The sequence below is a fragment of the Epinephelus lanceolatus genome, chromosome 10, assembly GCF_041903045.1.
Source record: "Epinephelus lanceolatus isolate andai-2023 chromosome 10, ASM4190304v1, whole genome shotgun sequence".
Lineage (NCBI taxonomy): Eukaryota > Metazoa > Chordata > Actinopteri > Perciformes > Serranidae > Epinephelus > Epinephelus lanceolatus.
The window spans coordinates 23,730,523-23,745,881 of NC_135743.1; the positions used below are offsets into that span (position 1 = coordinate 23,730,523).

General features: G+C 42.3%; 1 protein-coding gene across 5 annotated transcripts in view; it reads left to right on the forward strand.

The window, feature by feature from the left end:
- fhod3b (formin homology 2 domain containing 3b) overlaps positions 1-15,359 on the forward strand; it is a 117,857-nt gene that overhangs the window by 88,098 nt on the left and 14,400 nt on the right. For 2 of the 5 annotated variants that reach the window (XM_078171803.1, XM_078171804.1), the window contains exons 6-19: positions 1,044-1,138; positions 2,215-2,326; positions 3,266-3,360; positions 4,121-4,264; positions 4,358-4,605; positions 6,095-6,235; positions 7,636-7,698; positions 8,178-8,288; positions 8,432-8,566; positions 8,693-8,743; positions 11,038-11,228; positions 12,640-13,191; positions 13,279-14,198; positions 14,649-14,807. In XM_078171803.1, the coding sequence (XP_078027929.1) occupies positions 1,044-1,138; positions 2,215-2,326; positions 3,266-3,360; positions 4,121-4,264; positions 4,358-4,605; positions 6,095-6,235; positions 7,636-7,698; positions 8,178-8,288; positions 8,432-8,566; positions 8,693-8,743; positions 11,038-11,228; positions 12,640-13,191; positions 13,279-14,198; positions 14,649-14,807 (3,017 nt within the window). The remainder of the gene's footprint in view (positions 1-1,043; positions 1,139-2,214; positions 2,327-3,265; positions 3,361-4,120; positions 4,265-4,357; positions 4,606-6,094; positions 6,236-7,635; positions 7,699-8,177; positions 8,289-8,431; positions 8,567-8,692; positions 8,744-11,037; positions 11,229-12,639; positions 13,192-13,278; positions 14,199-14,648; positions 14,808-15,359) is intronic. The other 3 variants (XM_078171805.1, XM_033640533.2, XM_033640535.2) reach the window with 3 other exon arrangements.

Genomic DNA, 15,359 nt, shown 5'->3' on the forward strand with positions numbered 1-15,359 from the left:
GTCAAACAGGCCTTCCAAAAATGTTCCACTTTCGATGCGATCACGTGTTTATACTGCTGTGCTTTTTCCCCATGTCAGCTAATGTATCACCTAAAGTCGCAGTGGGTTCAAGCTGAACTCATCCTGTTGCTGTGGTCTTCTGTGTGAATGCATTAACTCCCCGTGGATATCCACAGAGATGCTGTTTAAAAAACAAGGCTACATATTTAAAGGGAGCTTTTGTCTGTTTCACTTCTTTCCAGCAGTGTTTGTCTCCCTTCCCCCATCTCCTCCTTTAACAGAAGCCCTACACTTTTACTGCCCCCCATAGAGATCCCTTGGCTCTTATTATGTTCTTATTTATGTATCCTGTTACAGATGGAAGTCATGTCAGCATCCAGTGAGGCACTCGGCTCACATATTTTCCCTGTTCTCAGTTGTGTCCACTGACTTGAGTGATGAGGGACGGGGTTTTCTTTCAAGGTTTTCACCCAATTGTGATTTTTGAGAAGTTTATCTCCAGGGCAGCTCTAGTTTGTATGTTTTACAGATATTTTCACTAACAATACACTTTTTGTGTATGCATCTGTGTGCTCGAATATTGTTAGAAAATTGTTTTTAAAAATCAACTTTTTTGCCGTTATATATGACAAGATCATGTTTAGAGACACAAAGTGGGCTGAAGTCAATAGTTTTGCCTCAGCAGTCTGTCCTGATAATGTCAATTTTCTGTTTGTATTACATATTTATTTACACAAATGTTTCACAATTAGCTAAAAACAGAGATGAGGGCATTTTTAGGGCTTCTCTAGGACTATAAAAGCAGATGAGACTCTGTAGTTAAAGTTTTACCTGCTTTACAAAGAAAGGCTTTCACTGAGAGTCATAATCAGGGTACAAAACAGAAACCAAACATTAGAGCAAACCTTTACTGCACTTCTAGTTCATTTGGGTGCCAAAGAGGACAAACTGTTGTCTGTTTTTAGTGAAAAGAAGTAAACAATGCAGAAATGGCCGATGATTGACCAAACCACATCTCTCTCTCTGTGTCTTTCTCTCTGCAGCCCTCGGTCAGATAATGCTGTATGTGGACGGGATGAACGGGCTCATATCTCACAATGAGACGGTCCAGTGGCTTTACACCCTGGTCGGATCCAAGGTAAAGAATATGAACATTAAACACAGAAGATATACTGTAAAACCAACCCAGCAGCCCCATCTGTGCGCTGACAAAGCTGAAATAATCCAACACGTCTTTCCTCCGTCACTGTGGTCCCCTCGGCCCTCTAGTGGCCAGATTTCGTAACGTGCTGCATATTTGCAGCAGATGAGGGCTGACTCTTCTCTCTTTCTCCACTGTTTTCTGTTCTTACTAATCACTCTTCTGCCTTCCCATGTAAATATTGAAATAGAATTTGGCATCCACCTTGTTTTTTTTAATCAAAACCCTGTCTTCCCAATCATTTTGCGTGGCAAATTTCCATCGTCTATAGTCATTTCGACCGTGATCATTGGGGTGTTGCTTGTCCAGTCATAGTGCTGATGTGGCAGCTGTTCAGAAGTGTTAAATTAACTCTGATGCTTTTATCACCACTGACATGATGTTGATTTTCTTCCTCAAGTAGATTAACAGCGTTCCTCTGCATCAGGCCTATTACTCCCTTCCTTAATAGTTATCGCTCTCCTTCTAACATTTTTATGGGAGTGTAAATTTAGAGTTTCAGTCAGCTGCTCCAGTATTTTGAGACTCTTTTCACTGTGTGTAACCCATTTTATTCTGATTTTAATTGTTTTTACTTTTGTGCTATTTCTATACTACTTTAGCAGAGAGCAGTGTGTTCCCCTGAGCTGTTAAATGTGTATTTAGTATTCCTACAATGTCACACAAGGTTCTTATCAAACCTCTCAAGATGTTTCAGATACGAAAAGCTACCAATTTATAGTTGGAAGCTGAAGAGCTTGCACATCCTCTGTATCGTGTGTCCATGTGTTTGAGCAAAAGCACATAAAGAGGTCTTCAAAAGTACACACATCCTGACAATAAGTACTAGGTGCTGGACAGAGAAACATTCGAAGACAGAAAGATAAAGTCCTCACACTATTAAATGCTCCCATGATGTTTCAAGCATCAAGCACAGCAGTTGAAATTAAGTGCCTTGTGTATTATGTGTTTGGATTTCGGACCTGGTGTCACAATGTGATTTCTGTATTAACCGTATTTTTTTGTTTTTGTAGTTCCGTCTGGTGGTGAAGACGGCCCTAAAGCTGCTGCTGGTGTTTGTAGAGTACACAGAGTCTAACGCCACCCTGCTCATAAAGGCTGTGAATGTTGTGGATGCCAAAAGAGGTAAGCATTACACTGATGTTGGGGATGTTGAAGTCAATACCTGCAGACAAAGGGAACTTCCAGGGCTTCAAGAGTTTGACAGACTTTGTGAATTCACTGTGTGAGGTATTACAACAAAGACATTTTGAATGTGGTTCTTTCTACTAATGAGGCATTGTTTTGATGTCTCTGAAATATCACATTCACAGTATATCAGTTGCAGCTCTGTTTTTCGAATTCTCAAGTGAAACCCAAGCAGTGAAATATTGCAGTAAAAAACATGAAATAATGTAAATTTGATTTTTCCTTCAGTTTCACTAATCAAGTCTGTGGTGGCTGTAGTGCTGTTCAGCTGACCACAGATCACAGTCTCCTCTTACACAGTAGTCAGATCAGTTGTCCCGACCAGCTTGCTTGGAACGAAGCTTATTGAGAAAGACTGTAACTCCTGTCTGCAGCAGGGTTCAGTTACCTGCTGCTCTCAAGGCTCCACATTGTGCTGTGGCGTACAACAGGGGGTTGAACATCAGCCATGCCGGGGTCGGGTATCCCTCTATCTCAGCTCCGTCTTATCCTGTCATTTCTGCTGTTGCGTAAGAAGACTGAACTTGATCCCTGGTCTCCTGATGAGAAGGAGATGCCGGACTTGACCCTTGTGTCTGAGACACACAGCTGCTTCTTTGACATCGAAGATCAGGTCGCCCCTGTTCTGTTTTTCCACTGACACTTTTTCTAGAAGAAAACTGCTATGACTGCATTTCTCCTACTGGAGCCATGAGATGACAAAACAAATTTTTGTTTTGATTCCTACATCCTGGTGGAGCTACAATGTTGCAACTGTTTTTTTATGCATTAAGATGAGCAGATGGATTAGTTAAACCTTTTTATTGTCTTTGTTTTAAAAAAATACAGGCGGCTCTGTCCTTTATCCTATGTGTCGCATGCCTTTTGCTCCTGCAGGCACAAAACTGTGGTCGAACGTCATGGAGATCCTGGATGAGAAGGATGGAGTGGATACAGAGCTGCTGGTGTATGCAATGACACTCATAAATAAGGTCAGTGAAAGAACACTGCCAAGGCCTGCACCTAGCAGCATACTGCATTACTTAGCCCATAACATGGTCTGCTCCTCTCTGTATTTCCTTCTTTCTGTGTCTCTATCTTTCAAACCCCTTTTAAGCATTGTAGTAAAATGTAATCTACATCCGGGTTTCTTATCTGCATTGTTTCCCAAATGTGATCTGATCTGACCGGCCACTTTGTAAGCTCGATTCAATCAAATCAAATTCAATCTGTATGTTGTGATTGTATTTAAGTGTCACCTGGATGAAAATGTAAAGCCTGTCAGTGACCCAAAGGGCTGCACTGTGTTCTGACTCATTGTAACTCCTTTTGCTTTCCCTTAGTAAGTGAAGGGGTCACTGCAGTAGTTCTCAGTAGCAGCAACACAAGAGTCTAAAAAAATTATACTTATTAAAAACAAGAATGGATTGTACAGAATTATTTATATAATGAAACCCTGATTTTCATAGAGCATAGAGTTCTTACAACACTGGAGTCAAAACACAGACAATATAAGTGCATTAAATTCTTCTGATTGACGTTTATTTAGATAGCATACCTGGCTACAGATTAAATTTCAATATGAGGTTTAAACAAAACAGCTTGAGAAGTAATTTTACTCCCCCTCTGTCTCTCAGGTGATCCGTCTTTATTGTTCCAATTAATTTTTTCTTTCACAGTTAATCTAAAGTATTGCAGAGACATGGTTAGAACTCTTATCGTGCTTTTTCGCTGAATGCGTTTGTATTTCAGACTCTGGCAGGCCTCCCAGACCAGGACTCATACTACGACATGGTGGACTGTCTGGAGGAGCAGGGCGTCGAAGCCGTGGCCCAGAGACACCTCAGCAGGAAAGGCACCGACCTCGACCTCGTCGAACAGTTCAACATCTATGAGGTCAGGAAGCCTGCGCTGCCACATTATGACATAACAATTAGCCTTAATGTTGCTGTCTATTTACTGAGTTTCTCTGTGATGCATTTGATCCAGATGACTCTCCGCCATGAGGACGGAGACGACGAAACCCAGTTGCCTCCCAGCGTCCGCAAGGAACGCCGGCGGGCCAGCGTTGGTGGCACCAATGAGAGGCGAGGCCTGGAGAGGAGACGCAGTCGGAGACACTCGCTCCAGAACAGCAGAGGCCACGCTTCTGCCCCGGCATCACCCAGCAGCCCTCATACTCACGCAAGCAGCTTCCTGCCATTTGGTGGCCAACGTGTTGAAGACATCAGTGAAAGGTGAGGCCGGGGGAGGACAGACAGGAATGGAAAAGTGGAAGAGATTTAAGAGATGAAAATAAATTTTATATTTGCTTCCATTTTAGCTTGAACTTGGCCTGATCCTGGTTTTAAAAGGTTCAGCCAGGAGGGTTTGTTTTGATCTTGTATATTTTAAACCCTGAGAGATAGCTGCAACTAAAAAGGAATCACAAATTATTCCTGGTCCATGGGGTATTACTCTGTTTCACAGGAAACAGCTTGACTGCAAGTGTTGTATTATATTTCGGCCTTGGAGAGATGCGTCCAGAGCCAAAGTAGAGAATTTAATTATATAGTAATTTAAAGAACGGCAAAGAGGAGACCACTGAGGCAAAGTGACATTTGAATTAATTTCCCTACTGTCAAAGACATTCTGCTGCCACAGATCGAAATAGGAAGCTTCTGTAAACACATGATATGAGCTATCTGCTCTCTGTCTCAAGTCGTGCTTCCTTCAGTGAGAGTGCATTTAAGTCAAACTCCACAATGCCATCTGTTTTATATACAACAAACCTTTGTGACAACACAAACTCAGAGAAACCACAAGTGGTGATTCAGGAAAGAAGCAAATTGCAATCTTGTTTAATTGTACAGTAGCTTGGACTGTGCCCTATAAAAGCACCAGAAATACTTAGTCAGACAATTCATTTTTATGGAAGTCCCATAAACCCTTTATTGTACTGTTTGTTTTAGGTCATACATCAGAAGACAAAAACTAGACTTACATTTTTAAACTGGGAATTATTGCTTTTTGTCTTTTAAATCACCACTGAATGCTGTCTTTCCCAGCTCCACATAATTAAATCACATACTTTTTTTAAGTAGCATATGCAGTAATATTCCCGGTAGCACTCAGGTCTCAGGTATGCTTAAATTCAATCCAGCAGGTCATATGATACCAGACTAGCTTCTTCCAGTCCAGCACAGGAAATCCAAGCCGCCTTTGAAGATCACCATTTTCCATATTGTTAATGAAATCCAGACAACCAAGAGGGATCCAAATAACAAAGTGGCCACAGACTTGTGTGTGACGATATATCCCAGACTATCAGTTCAAAAACACAAGATATCTTCTACATCCTCAGCACTTAGTATTAGAGTGTTTTCTCCTTAATTAAAATCACTGGGAGATATTTTGAATTAACAGTTGTTTGTATTAATGCTGCCATAGAGATTGCACTTTAACATAGTTGTAAGTGTTGCCTGTGCATATCCATTTCTAACATTTTAAGATGTTGTCTTTGACTGTTGTCAAAACCTATTAACCTTCTCTTACATCTTTCAGTGTCTCTTGTCTTCTGTTCCTTCTAATGCTTTTTGACAAGCATGTTTTTAAGTGTTTGTCATTTGTATGTGCTTTCCTTGGCTCTGTGTTTTCATATTGTCTCTGTCCAATTTCTCTTCCTTCTCGCCTGCCTGCATCCTCCCCTTCCCTCCTTTCAACCCTCAATCCCTCCTCTGACCACAGAGAAGAGGAAGAGGAAGAAGAGGAGGAGGAAGAGGAGGAGGAGGAGGAGGGAGAGGAGGAGGAGGAGGATGAGGAGGACGAGGACGAGGCAGATGATGAAAGTCATCCGGTCGCTGAGTCCTCTAGACAGGGCGCTCGCAGGTATTTTAGGACAACTGGTTACCCAAGCCTGATTCCCTGTTTCCCTCATACAGTATCTCCCTAGCTTTTCTTCCATTTGAAAGTATTTTCTTCATCCCTTTTGGACTCCTCCTCTCTTGTATTTTGTCATCCTAGTGTGGCTCCGGCTGTAGCAGACACTCCTAACATGTGTTTGAACTTAAACTGTATGGCCAACATCCTCCCTAAAGCCAGTGACCAGCCAGGGCAGGGAGAATATCTCAGCGCCAAGACCAGGACAGCTTCTCCTGTGTCCGTCGCCCCTAAAAAGAGGACCTTTAGTCCTTGGTGTGTTCCTCCCCAAACACCTGACTGTGTCTTTCGTGTTGCTCGTGTTGAGTAGAGTGCCAGGCTCTGCACAATCTCAGTGTCGGTCTATCCCACCCTCACACCCCCCTTCCCTCCCCCTCACCCCTCGACCTTTCCCTTCGTCCCTTTACTTGAACCAGAACGTGTCTGTCAGGGCTGACGAGAGTAAGAAGGACAGAGAAAGGCAGGTAAAGGGCAGGAGCTATAGTTCATCTACCTCACTCCTCACAACGTGGAAACATGCCGTCATCCCCATCACTGTTGTCTGTGTCTCTCTGTAGCTCACTGTACACTCAGCAAAGAGACCTGCAACAGCATAAGAATAAAAGCAGATACAGTAATTCTTAAATTGCGTCCCACCAGGTTTTTTATATCGGACATGCTGCAGTTTAGTTCCTCTCTACCTTCTTCATCCTTCAAAATGTTTCCTTGATCATAGTCGCCTTTATTTTCCATCAGATGTGAATTATGTTGCATCTGTCATCTCCAAAGACATGCTGTACCAGAAAAGGAAAGTCATAATTGCTTCCTTTTCTCAGCTGCTGGAAAGCGTTATTTTTGCAGACATTTACTACTCATCTGTCTTCCATTGTGGCTCTGCACCACAGTTAATCCAAGACAAGTCAATAAATTAATTCAAAGCATTAAAGAATTCAAAGTATTAGCCTAAGTCACAGTCACTGTCTTTTAGTGTTTCATGTTTCTGCAGAGAGCAGTAAAAATAGAATAGACCACTCAGTCTGGACTGGCATAGCAGTTCCTTAGCGCATATCCTTTATGCCATCTTAGTGTAAATGGTACCCCGCTCTCAGGACAGAGGACAATAAGAAGTGATCCAGTGAAAGCCTCTAAAATAGTTTCATTTATTATGATTTAAAGTATAGCACATTGAATTGGTAAGACAGACAAAAATATACGTTGCCCCTGTCGGCTCTGTTGTTGTGTGGTCTTGCAGCCCTCCTACCTTCAACTGCTGTCTCACTATCTTGTATGTGTGACTAACGTTTAATTTTTTAATCTTTGGAGTGTGTGACCTGACTCTTACTCTCTTTTTTTCTCACTTCCATCTTCAGTCTGACAGATATAAACAACTCTCCTACACCTTACACAGCTAGAAAGCCTTGCTGGGCTGAAAGGTAAGGCCAGGTGTCAGCAGGTCAAACATAACAAGAGTGTGCAGGGTAAAGATTTATAATGGAGGTTTTTGTTATGTGCATTAATAGTATCAGGAAGATGTGCACATAATGCAGTCTGCCTGAAAGCTTCATAGTTGAACACTTGCATGCTTAATTCTGTCATCTTTGTTAACTATTTTTATTTGCAACGATTTGTTGTGCAACTGTTCTTGGACAAATAGCACAATTTTTCGATCAACACAACAATTACAGGGCCTCTAAGAATAGAGGTCTGTTGAGAAGATAGATTTATGAAGCCTTAGTGAGGCGTGCTTAAGAGCACTCAACACAGTCATATCTCAGTGTAAACTATCCAGCAGTATGACACTGGAATTCACATCACAGGTACTTGAAGTGTTGTCTACCCTTTTTCTCTGTATTTCAGTGGAAAAAATGTCAAAGGAGAGAACAAAGCATTTATTTTCCCTTTCTTTTAACAGAATCAGTGCCAATGGCTCTCCATACCCTGGCAGGCACCAGGCTCCTACATCACCCATCCATCGCTTCACTAGTACAGCATCTATGACACCAGAATCCAAACCAGTTGACAGGTTGGCATCTCAACTTTTCCACAGCTAATGTAGAACGTTTGGTCTCTATAGTGGATTGGAACTCACGTGCCTCAACCAAAATGCACACCAATCACTCAGTTTTGATAATGTCATTACAGTTGCTCTTTCTCTTTGACGTGTAGGCCTGCTCTAGGGGGCTTGCTAACTTCATCGTACAGACAGCATCAGGAGTCGCTGGCTCAGGAGAGAGAGAGGAGACGCCTGGAGAGAGAGGAGCGCCTGCAGAGAATCGAAAGAGAAGAGAGGAACCGCTTCAAGTTAGTCTCACCTTACGAATCAGACAAAATATTACATAACTTCATGTAGGAGAGAATATTATATTTCTTTACTTTGTGCTGTAGGCAGCTAATAAACATGTGTTGCCATTTGTCTTACTGTCTCAGTCGAGATTCTGTTGAGAAGAGGGAAGAAGCACGACAAGCCAGAGAGGAAAGGTGAGTTTACTTTAGTACACTGGTTCACATGGATCACACAATAATGCTGCAGTTTGAAGATTCATCAAAGAAGGTTTATAAATGCTTTGAGATTTTATTTTAAAATTGATAGCAGATGTAAAGCGTCAGGCTGAATTATAGGTGTCAGAGCCCCTTTAGGCCTGCTCACCATTAAAACGTCCTAAAGTTAACAAGACAAGTATGTAATTGTATTTTGCCATGGACTTGGTCCAGTTATCTCCCTCTGACTGTGTCTGTGTGTGAGTGTGTGCGGTCTATAATTTATAGCTCATTACCCTCACCTTTTTCACCCCTATGAACTGAAGCCTAAAAATTTTAACCATGTGTGAACTGAGATCAGTAAACACCAGGCAAAAATGTTAAACAGCACTTTGGCAACCTTAACAAAAGAAGTACGTCATTTGTCATCATTTGACTCTCTGAGTAATGGGATTACAGCTCCATTTTTCCATAATTACCCAGGAATAAGACCAATACATCATACAGTACAGGCCAAAAGTTTGGACACACCTTCTCATTCAATGCGTTTTCTTTATTTTCATGACTATTTACATTGTAGATTCTCACTGAAGGCATCAAAACTATGAATGAACACGTGGAGTTATGTACTTAACAAAAAAAGGTGAAATAACTGAAAACATGTTTTATATTCTAGTTTCTTCAAAATAGCCACCCTTTGCTCTGATTACTGCTTTGCACACTCTTGGCATTCTCTCCATGAGCTTCAAGAGGTAGTCACCTGAAATGGTTTCCACTTCACAGGTGTGCCTTATCAGGGTTAATTAGTGGAATTTCTTGCTTTATCAATGGGGTTGGGACCATCAGTTGTGTTGTGCAGAAGTCAGGTTAATACACAGCCGACAGCCCTATTGGACAACTGTTAAAATTCATATTATGGCAAGAACCAATCAGCTAACTAAAGAAAAATGAGTGGCCATCATTACTTTAAGAAATGAAGGTCAGTCAGTCCGGAAAATTGCAAAAACTTTAAATGTGTCCCCAAGTGGAGTCGCAAAAACCATCAAGCGCTACAACGAAACTGGCACACATGAGGACCGACCCAGGAAAGGAAGACCAAGAGTCACCTCTGCTTCTGAGGATAAGTTCATCCGAGTCACCAGCCTCAGAAATGGCAAGTTAACAGCAGCTCAGATCAGAGACCAGATGAATGCCACACAGAGTTCTAGCAGCAGACCCATCTCTAGAGCAACTGTTAAGAGGAGACTGCGCCAATCAGGCCTTCATGGTCAAATAGCTGCTAGGAAACCACTGCTAAGGAGAGGCAACAAGCAGAAGAGATTTGTTTGGGCCAAGAAACACAAGGAATGGACATTAGACCAGTGGAAATCTGTGCTTTGGTCTGATGAGTCCAAATTTGAGATCTTTGGTTCCAACCGCCGTGTCTTTGTGAGACGCAGAAAAGGTGAACGGATGGATTCCACATGCCTGGTTCCCACTGTGAAGCATGGAGGAGGAGGTGTGATGGTGTGGGGGTGTTTTGCTGGTGACACTGTTGGGGATTTATTCAAAATTGAAGGCACACTGAACCAGCATGGCTACCACAGCATCCTGCAGCGACATGCCATCCCATCCGGTTTGCGTTTAGTTGGACGATCATTTATTTTTCAACAGGACAATGACCCCAAACACACCTCCAGGCTGTGTAAGGGCTATTTGACCAAGAAGGAGAGTGATGGAGTGCTGCGGCAGATGACCTGGCCTCCACAGTCACCGGACCTGAACCCAATCGAGATGGTTTGGGGTGAGCTGGACCGCAGAGTGAAGGCAAAGGGGCCAACAAGTGCTAAACATCTCTGGGAACTCCTTCAAGACTGTTGGAAAACCATTTCAGGTGACTACCTCTTGAAGCTCATGGAGAGAATGCCAAGAGTGTGCAAAGCAGTAATCAGAGCAAAGGGTGGCTATTTTGAAGAAACTAGAATATAAAACATGTTTTCAGTTATTTCACCTTTTTTTGTTAAGTACATAACTCCACGTGTTCATTCATAGTTTTGATGCCTTCAGTGAGAATCTACAATGTAAATAGTCATGAAAATAAAGAAAACGCATTGAATGAGAAGGTGTGTCCAAACTTTTGGCCTGTACTGTATGTGTTCACAGCATAAATAATGATATCATGGCTGTTGTTCACTAAAACCTGACTGTTGGAAGAAGCCTTTATATCCCTAAAACGTTATCATTTCAGGGGCTGGTATTTTTGAATTTATTTGTTTTCTTTAAAGACATTTGAAAGCTACATTTTGTCATTGCAGGTACAAGAATGTAGAGAGGCTTGCTGCAGAGGAGTTCGAGCGCGAGCGCCCTAGGGCGCCGACAAGAGGACGAACAGAGATCACTTTGTGTTTGAGTTCCAACCCTGCCAGCCGCTCTGTGTCCCGCTGTGCCACACCTTCGTCCATTATCTCACAGGAGGACACGGTCCCCACTGCACACCAGACATCGGGTAACTGGCGTTTGCCAATCATTTATTCACCATTAGCCATAATCCTGAGTGATATGAGCATGAACAGTGATGTTGGCTTGCAGAGCTGGCAGAGACAGTACTGGCTGTCAGTGCACCTGTCACACACTGGGCTTGGCATTAACACTCACATGGATTATCGCATGGAAATTGATTTAGCTGCACTTCTGCTGAAAGAAGTGATTGAGAATGACTACTTGACTTTAGAAATACATATCAAAATGCAGAAATTAAACAGAAATGTTGTAGTTGTCTATATTGTTGTGTCTAAAGAGGCTGAATAAACAGCCAGTGATTCATTTTTCTACAACACACTTATTTGGTAACTACCTAAAGGAATACTTCACCCCCCTAAAGACCACTTGTGTATCTACCTGTGTTACGTTGAATTTGTGATGCAAAATTTCTTTTTCTTGCATTGCTCTGGTGAACGAAGAATCCAAAAATTGAGAAAAATTTTGATTAATTTAACAGCAAATATATACTGAAACATTTGTTTAAAAAACTCTTTAATAACTTGTGCAGTATAATCCAAGTCTCATTTATCCGGCCGTATGCTCAGAACTTCCCAAACACACCTTTGCAACAGGAACTGAATGGAAAGTGAAACCTATATATGCTCTCCTCAGTGTCAGACTCCATTGACAAAAACAGTAACTTTACATTGCTGAACATGGGAGCTGCTGACCTACCACTGCTTGGATCAGTTTGCTTGCGTTATTGTGCGTCTTTGGTGTTTTAAAAGGTTAGTTTGGAGTCAACCAAAACACACAATGACACAAACTAGTAATCAAGACAGTGACAGAACAGCAACTCCCCACTGGAAAGGGGTGTCTGTTTGGGAAGTACTGAGCATTTGACTGGATAAATGAGACTAAACGCACAAGTTGTGTGAGAGTTAGCTAACGGATATTTGGATATAGTTTTGCTGTTGTTAAATACAGTCATCAAGGACTTCACCTAATTCATCCAGAATTTTCTCACTTTTTGGATTCATCGTTCAGGAATGTAAAAAAAACAAAGTTTTCTTTACAAATTCACATAACACACAGTGAGTAATTGATATACAAAAAGTCATTTGGAAGGTGAAGTATTCCTTTTTCTCAGAAGTTATTACGCACTTGCTCTCAGGCACTCATGTTATGTTATACAGTCATGTTCTATGGTCATGAGCTATGACAACAGAATTCGATGATTGCTTTGTGAATTATTTCTACAGTCTGGAAATGTACAGCCTCTCAGTGCAATTAAGGATATGTCAGGAAGCAATTTAAAACTGTTTTAATTATAAACAAAGAATGTTTCTGAAGACTATCAGATAATATAAAGGCCCATAACTGAAGTACTTAAAGTAACATTTTTTTTTTCCATGCTGTTTTGATTTCTCTTCCAGGAACAGAACATATCTCAGAGCCAGACCTTGACCCACAGACCAGAACCAAAAGTCCAGCGCCAGAGTTAACAGTATCAGAACCTTCCCCCAAACCTCCCTCAGAGCCAGACAAGCAGCAGACTGAGACAGAGTCGCCTGCAGAGACGGAGGATGTTGCTGAGACTCAGTCTGACCAGAATGTAGTGGCAGAGCTGGCGTCAGATGAACAGTCAGGCATGGAGAAAGAAGAGAGGCAAGAGCAGGAGAGGCTTGAGGAACAGACACAGCGTGTGGATGAGGTAGAAGCAGAGGAACAGGTGGAAGAAGAGGAGGTAGCAGATGTAGCAGAGGTAGGAGAGCCAGATGTGGAGGTGAATGTCGAGTTAGAGGAGGAGTTTGAGAAGGAGCAGCCGACGGAAAGGGATGTAGAAGACAGTGTACTGCTGAGTGAGAAGGAGAGACAGAATGAGGAAGTGAATGAAAAGGACAATTGCTCAGCATCCAGCATCTCCTCCACGAGCAGCACCCTGGAAAGGGAGGAGCGTGAGGAAAAACTCACTGACATTGAAGCAGGTATGATCAATGCTAATTTTATTCACTTACATCGATTATCAACTCAGTACATTTCTCTCAATATCAAAATTGTTTCTGTATCAACAGGCCAGTGGACCCAGTGCATTAAAGACGCAGATGTGAACGACCAGTGCAACAAAATACTCAACAGCAAGCGCTTCATGCTGGACATGCTCTACGCTCAGACGACAGCCAGCAAGGATGAAGAGAATGTAGCCGAAACTGAGAAAGAAAACTGTAAATGTGAGAAGGAGGCAGAGGTCAGTGACGCCTCTGTGGCCAGCTTGGCCAGCAGGATCTCCACACTGGAGGCTCACAGACAGGCCAGAGAAGAAAATGTGAAAAAAGTGGAAGTGGGACATCTTGACAACCAGGGCAGCGTCCGAGCAGTGGCGGAGAAGTTTGGAGATTTGGTCAAAGGCCTAACGTCACCTCCTGAAGTCGAGGCCTCAAAAGAGCAGCAGCAGACTGACAAATCATCCACTGCGGCCTCATCAGCCTTACCCCCTAAAAAAGAGTCGGACTACATCTGGGATCAGCTGATGGCCACACCCAGGGAGCTGCGCATTAAAGAAATGGACTTCACCGACCTGAAGGATGAGGATGACATGGATATTTTAGATATGGACACTGTGATGGGGTCAGGTGACTTGATACCACCACCTCCCCCTCCATTGTGCAATGTTGCCCTGCCACCACCTCCACCGCTGTTTGGGTGCCCCCCTCCTCCCCCACTCCTTGGCAAAATGATGCCGCCGCCCCCACCATTCATGGCCCCTATCCCGCCACCCTCCCCTCAGCTGAGTCGAGGGGAAATGCCTCTCTTCCAAAAGAAGAAGAAGACCATCCGTCTCTTCTGGAACGAAGTGCGACCCGTGGACTGGCAGTGTAAGAGCCATAAATTCTGTAAAGAGTCCCTCTGGTGCAAACTGGAGCCAATTAAACTGGACACATCCAAGCTGGAGCAGCTGTTTGAGTCCAAATCCAAGGAGCTGCCTGTCACAAAGGTAATTCAGTGTTGTACTGTTGTTACAGTAAAACTATGCAGTATTAATATAAACTTTTGGTTCATTTATTTTGTAGCCCTGATTTGCCTCAGTTTCCCTCACATGGCTCAGGATTTCCTGCTATCAAGCACCATATTAAAAAGGATCACTACTGTCACCCTGGGTGGCCTTTAAAAGGGGTGAAATCTTTCTCAATATTAGTGAGGAGAGAAAATCTTGTGTGTCAAAGTTCCACAGTTTATCACCTTCTATCTCGGCCAAATCTATAGCAACCCAACAATGGGGAATTGGATGCAAGCTGCCATCTGTCACATCTCTATTTTGTGATAACAGCTGATAGGTCGGGTGTGTTTTCACACATGTTTTGTGTAGCGCATCTTTCAACCATTAACAACTGCTTCCACTTCTCAAGATACATGATGTAATATGACGACTTTGCGTCTCTCATAGAAAGCAGCTGTCGATGGCAAACGACAAGAAATCATCGTCCTTGATTCAAAACGCAGCAACGCTATCAACATCGGCTTGACTGTCTTGCCTCCTCCCCGCACCATCAAGACAGCTATCGTCAACTTTGATGAGTACGCACTGAACAAGGAAGGCATCGAGGTAAGTAGGGCTGCAGCTTCAAGCTTCTGTTGAGGTTAAAATGAAACTTTGGATACATCTTTAATAAATAAATGTAATTCATGGTGCAGTAAGATTGCTGCTGGACTCCCTCATTAAAACACCAACAAATACGGAGATAAAAGTTTTATAAAAAATTTTGAACCAGTTACATCTATCTTTTTTCAATAAATTCTGACTTTTAGACTTTATAACACTGTGGAGTTTTTGGAAATATTTGGATCACACCAGTCAGAGACCATCATATGCAGTCAACACTGGAATCTAATTGTACAAATAATACAGTACTAATAATAATAATATAATACTAATAATATTAATGCAGCCTAATTTACATCTAAAACTGTAAAGGGTTAACAGGTTTAAACAGAATTAATAGACATGGAAAAAAATAAATAAAAGCACAGCTTTCGAGTATTGACTTAGGATTTAAATGTAAATGTAATGAATGGAGCTTTAACGCTGTATCTAAATTGGTACTGCATTTTATAAGTACTGTCTGATCCATCAAATAAAACCCATTTAAGATCACTG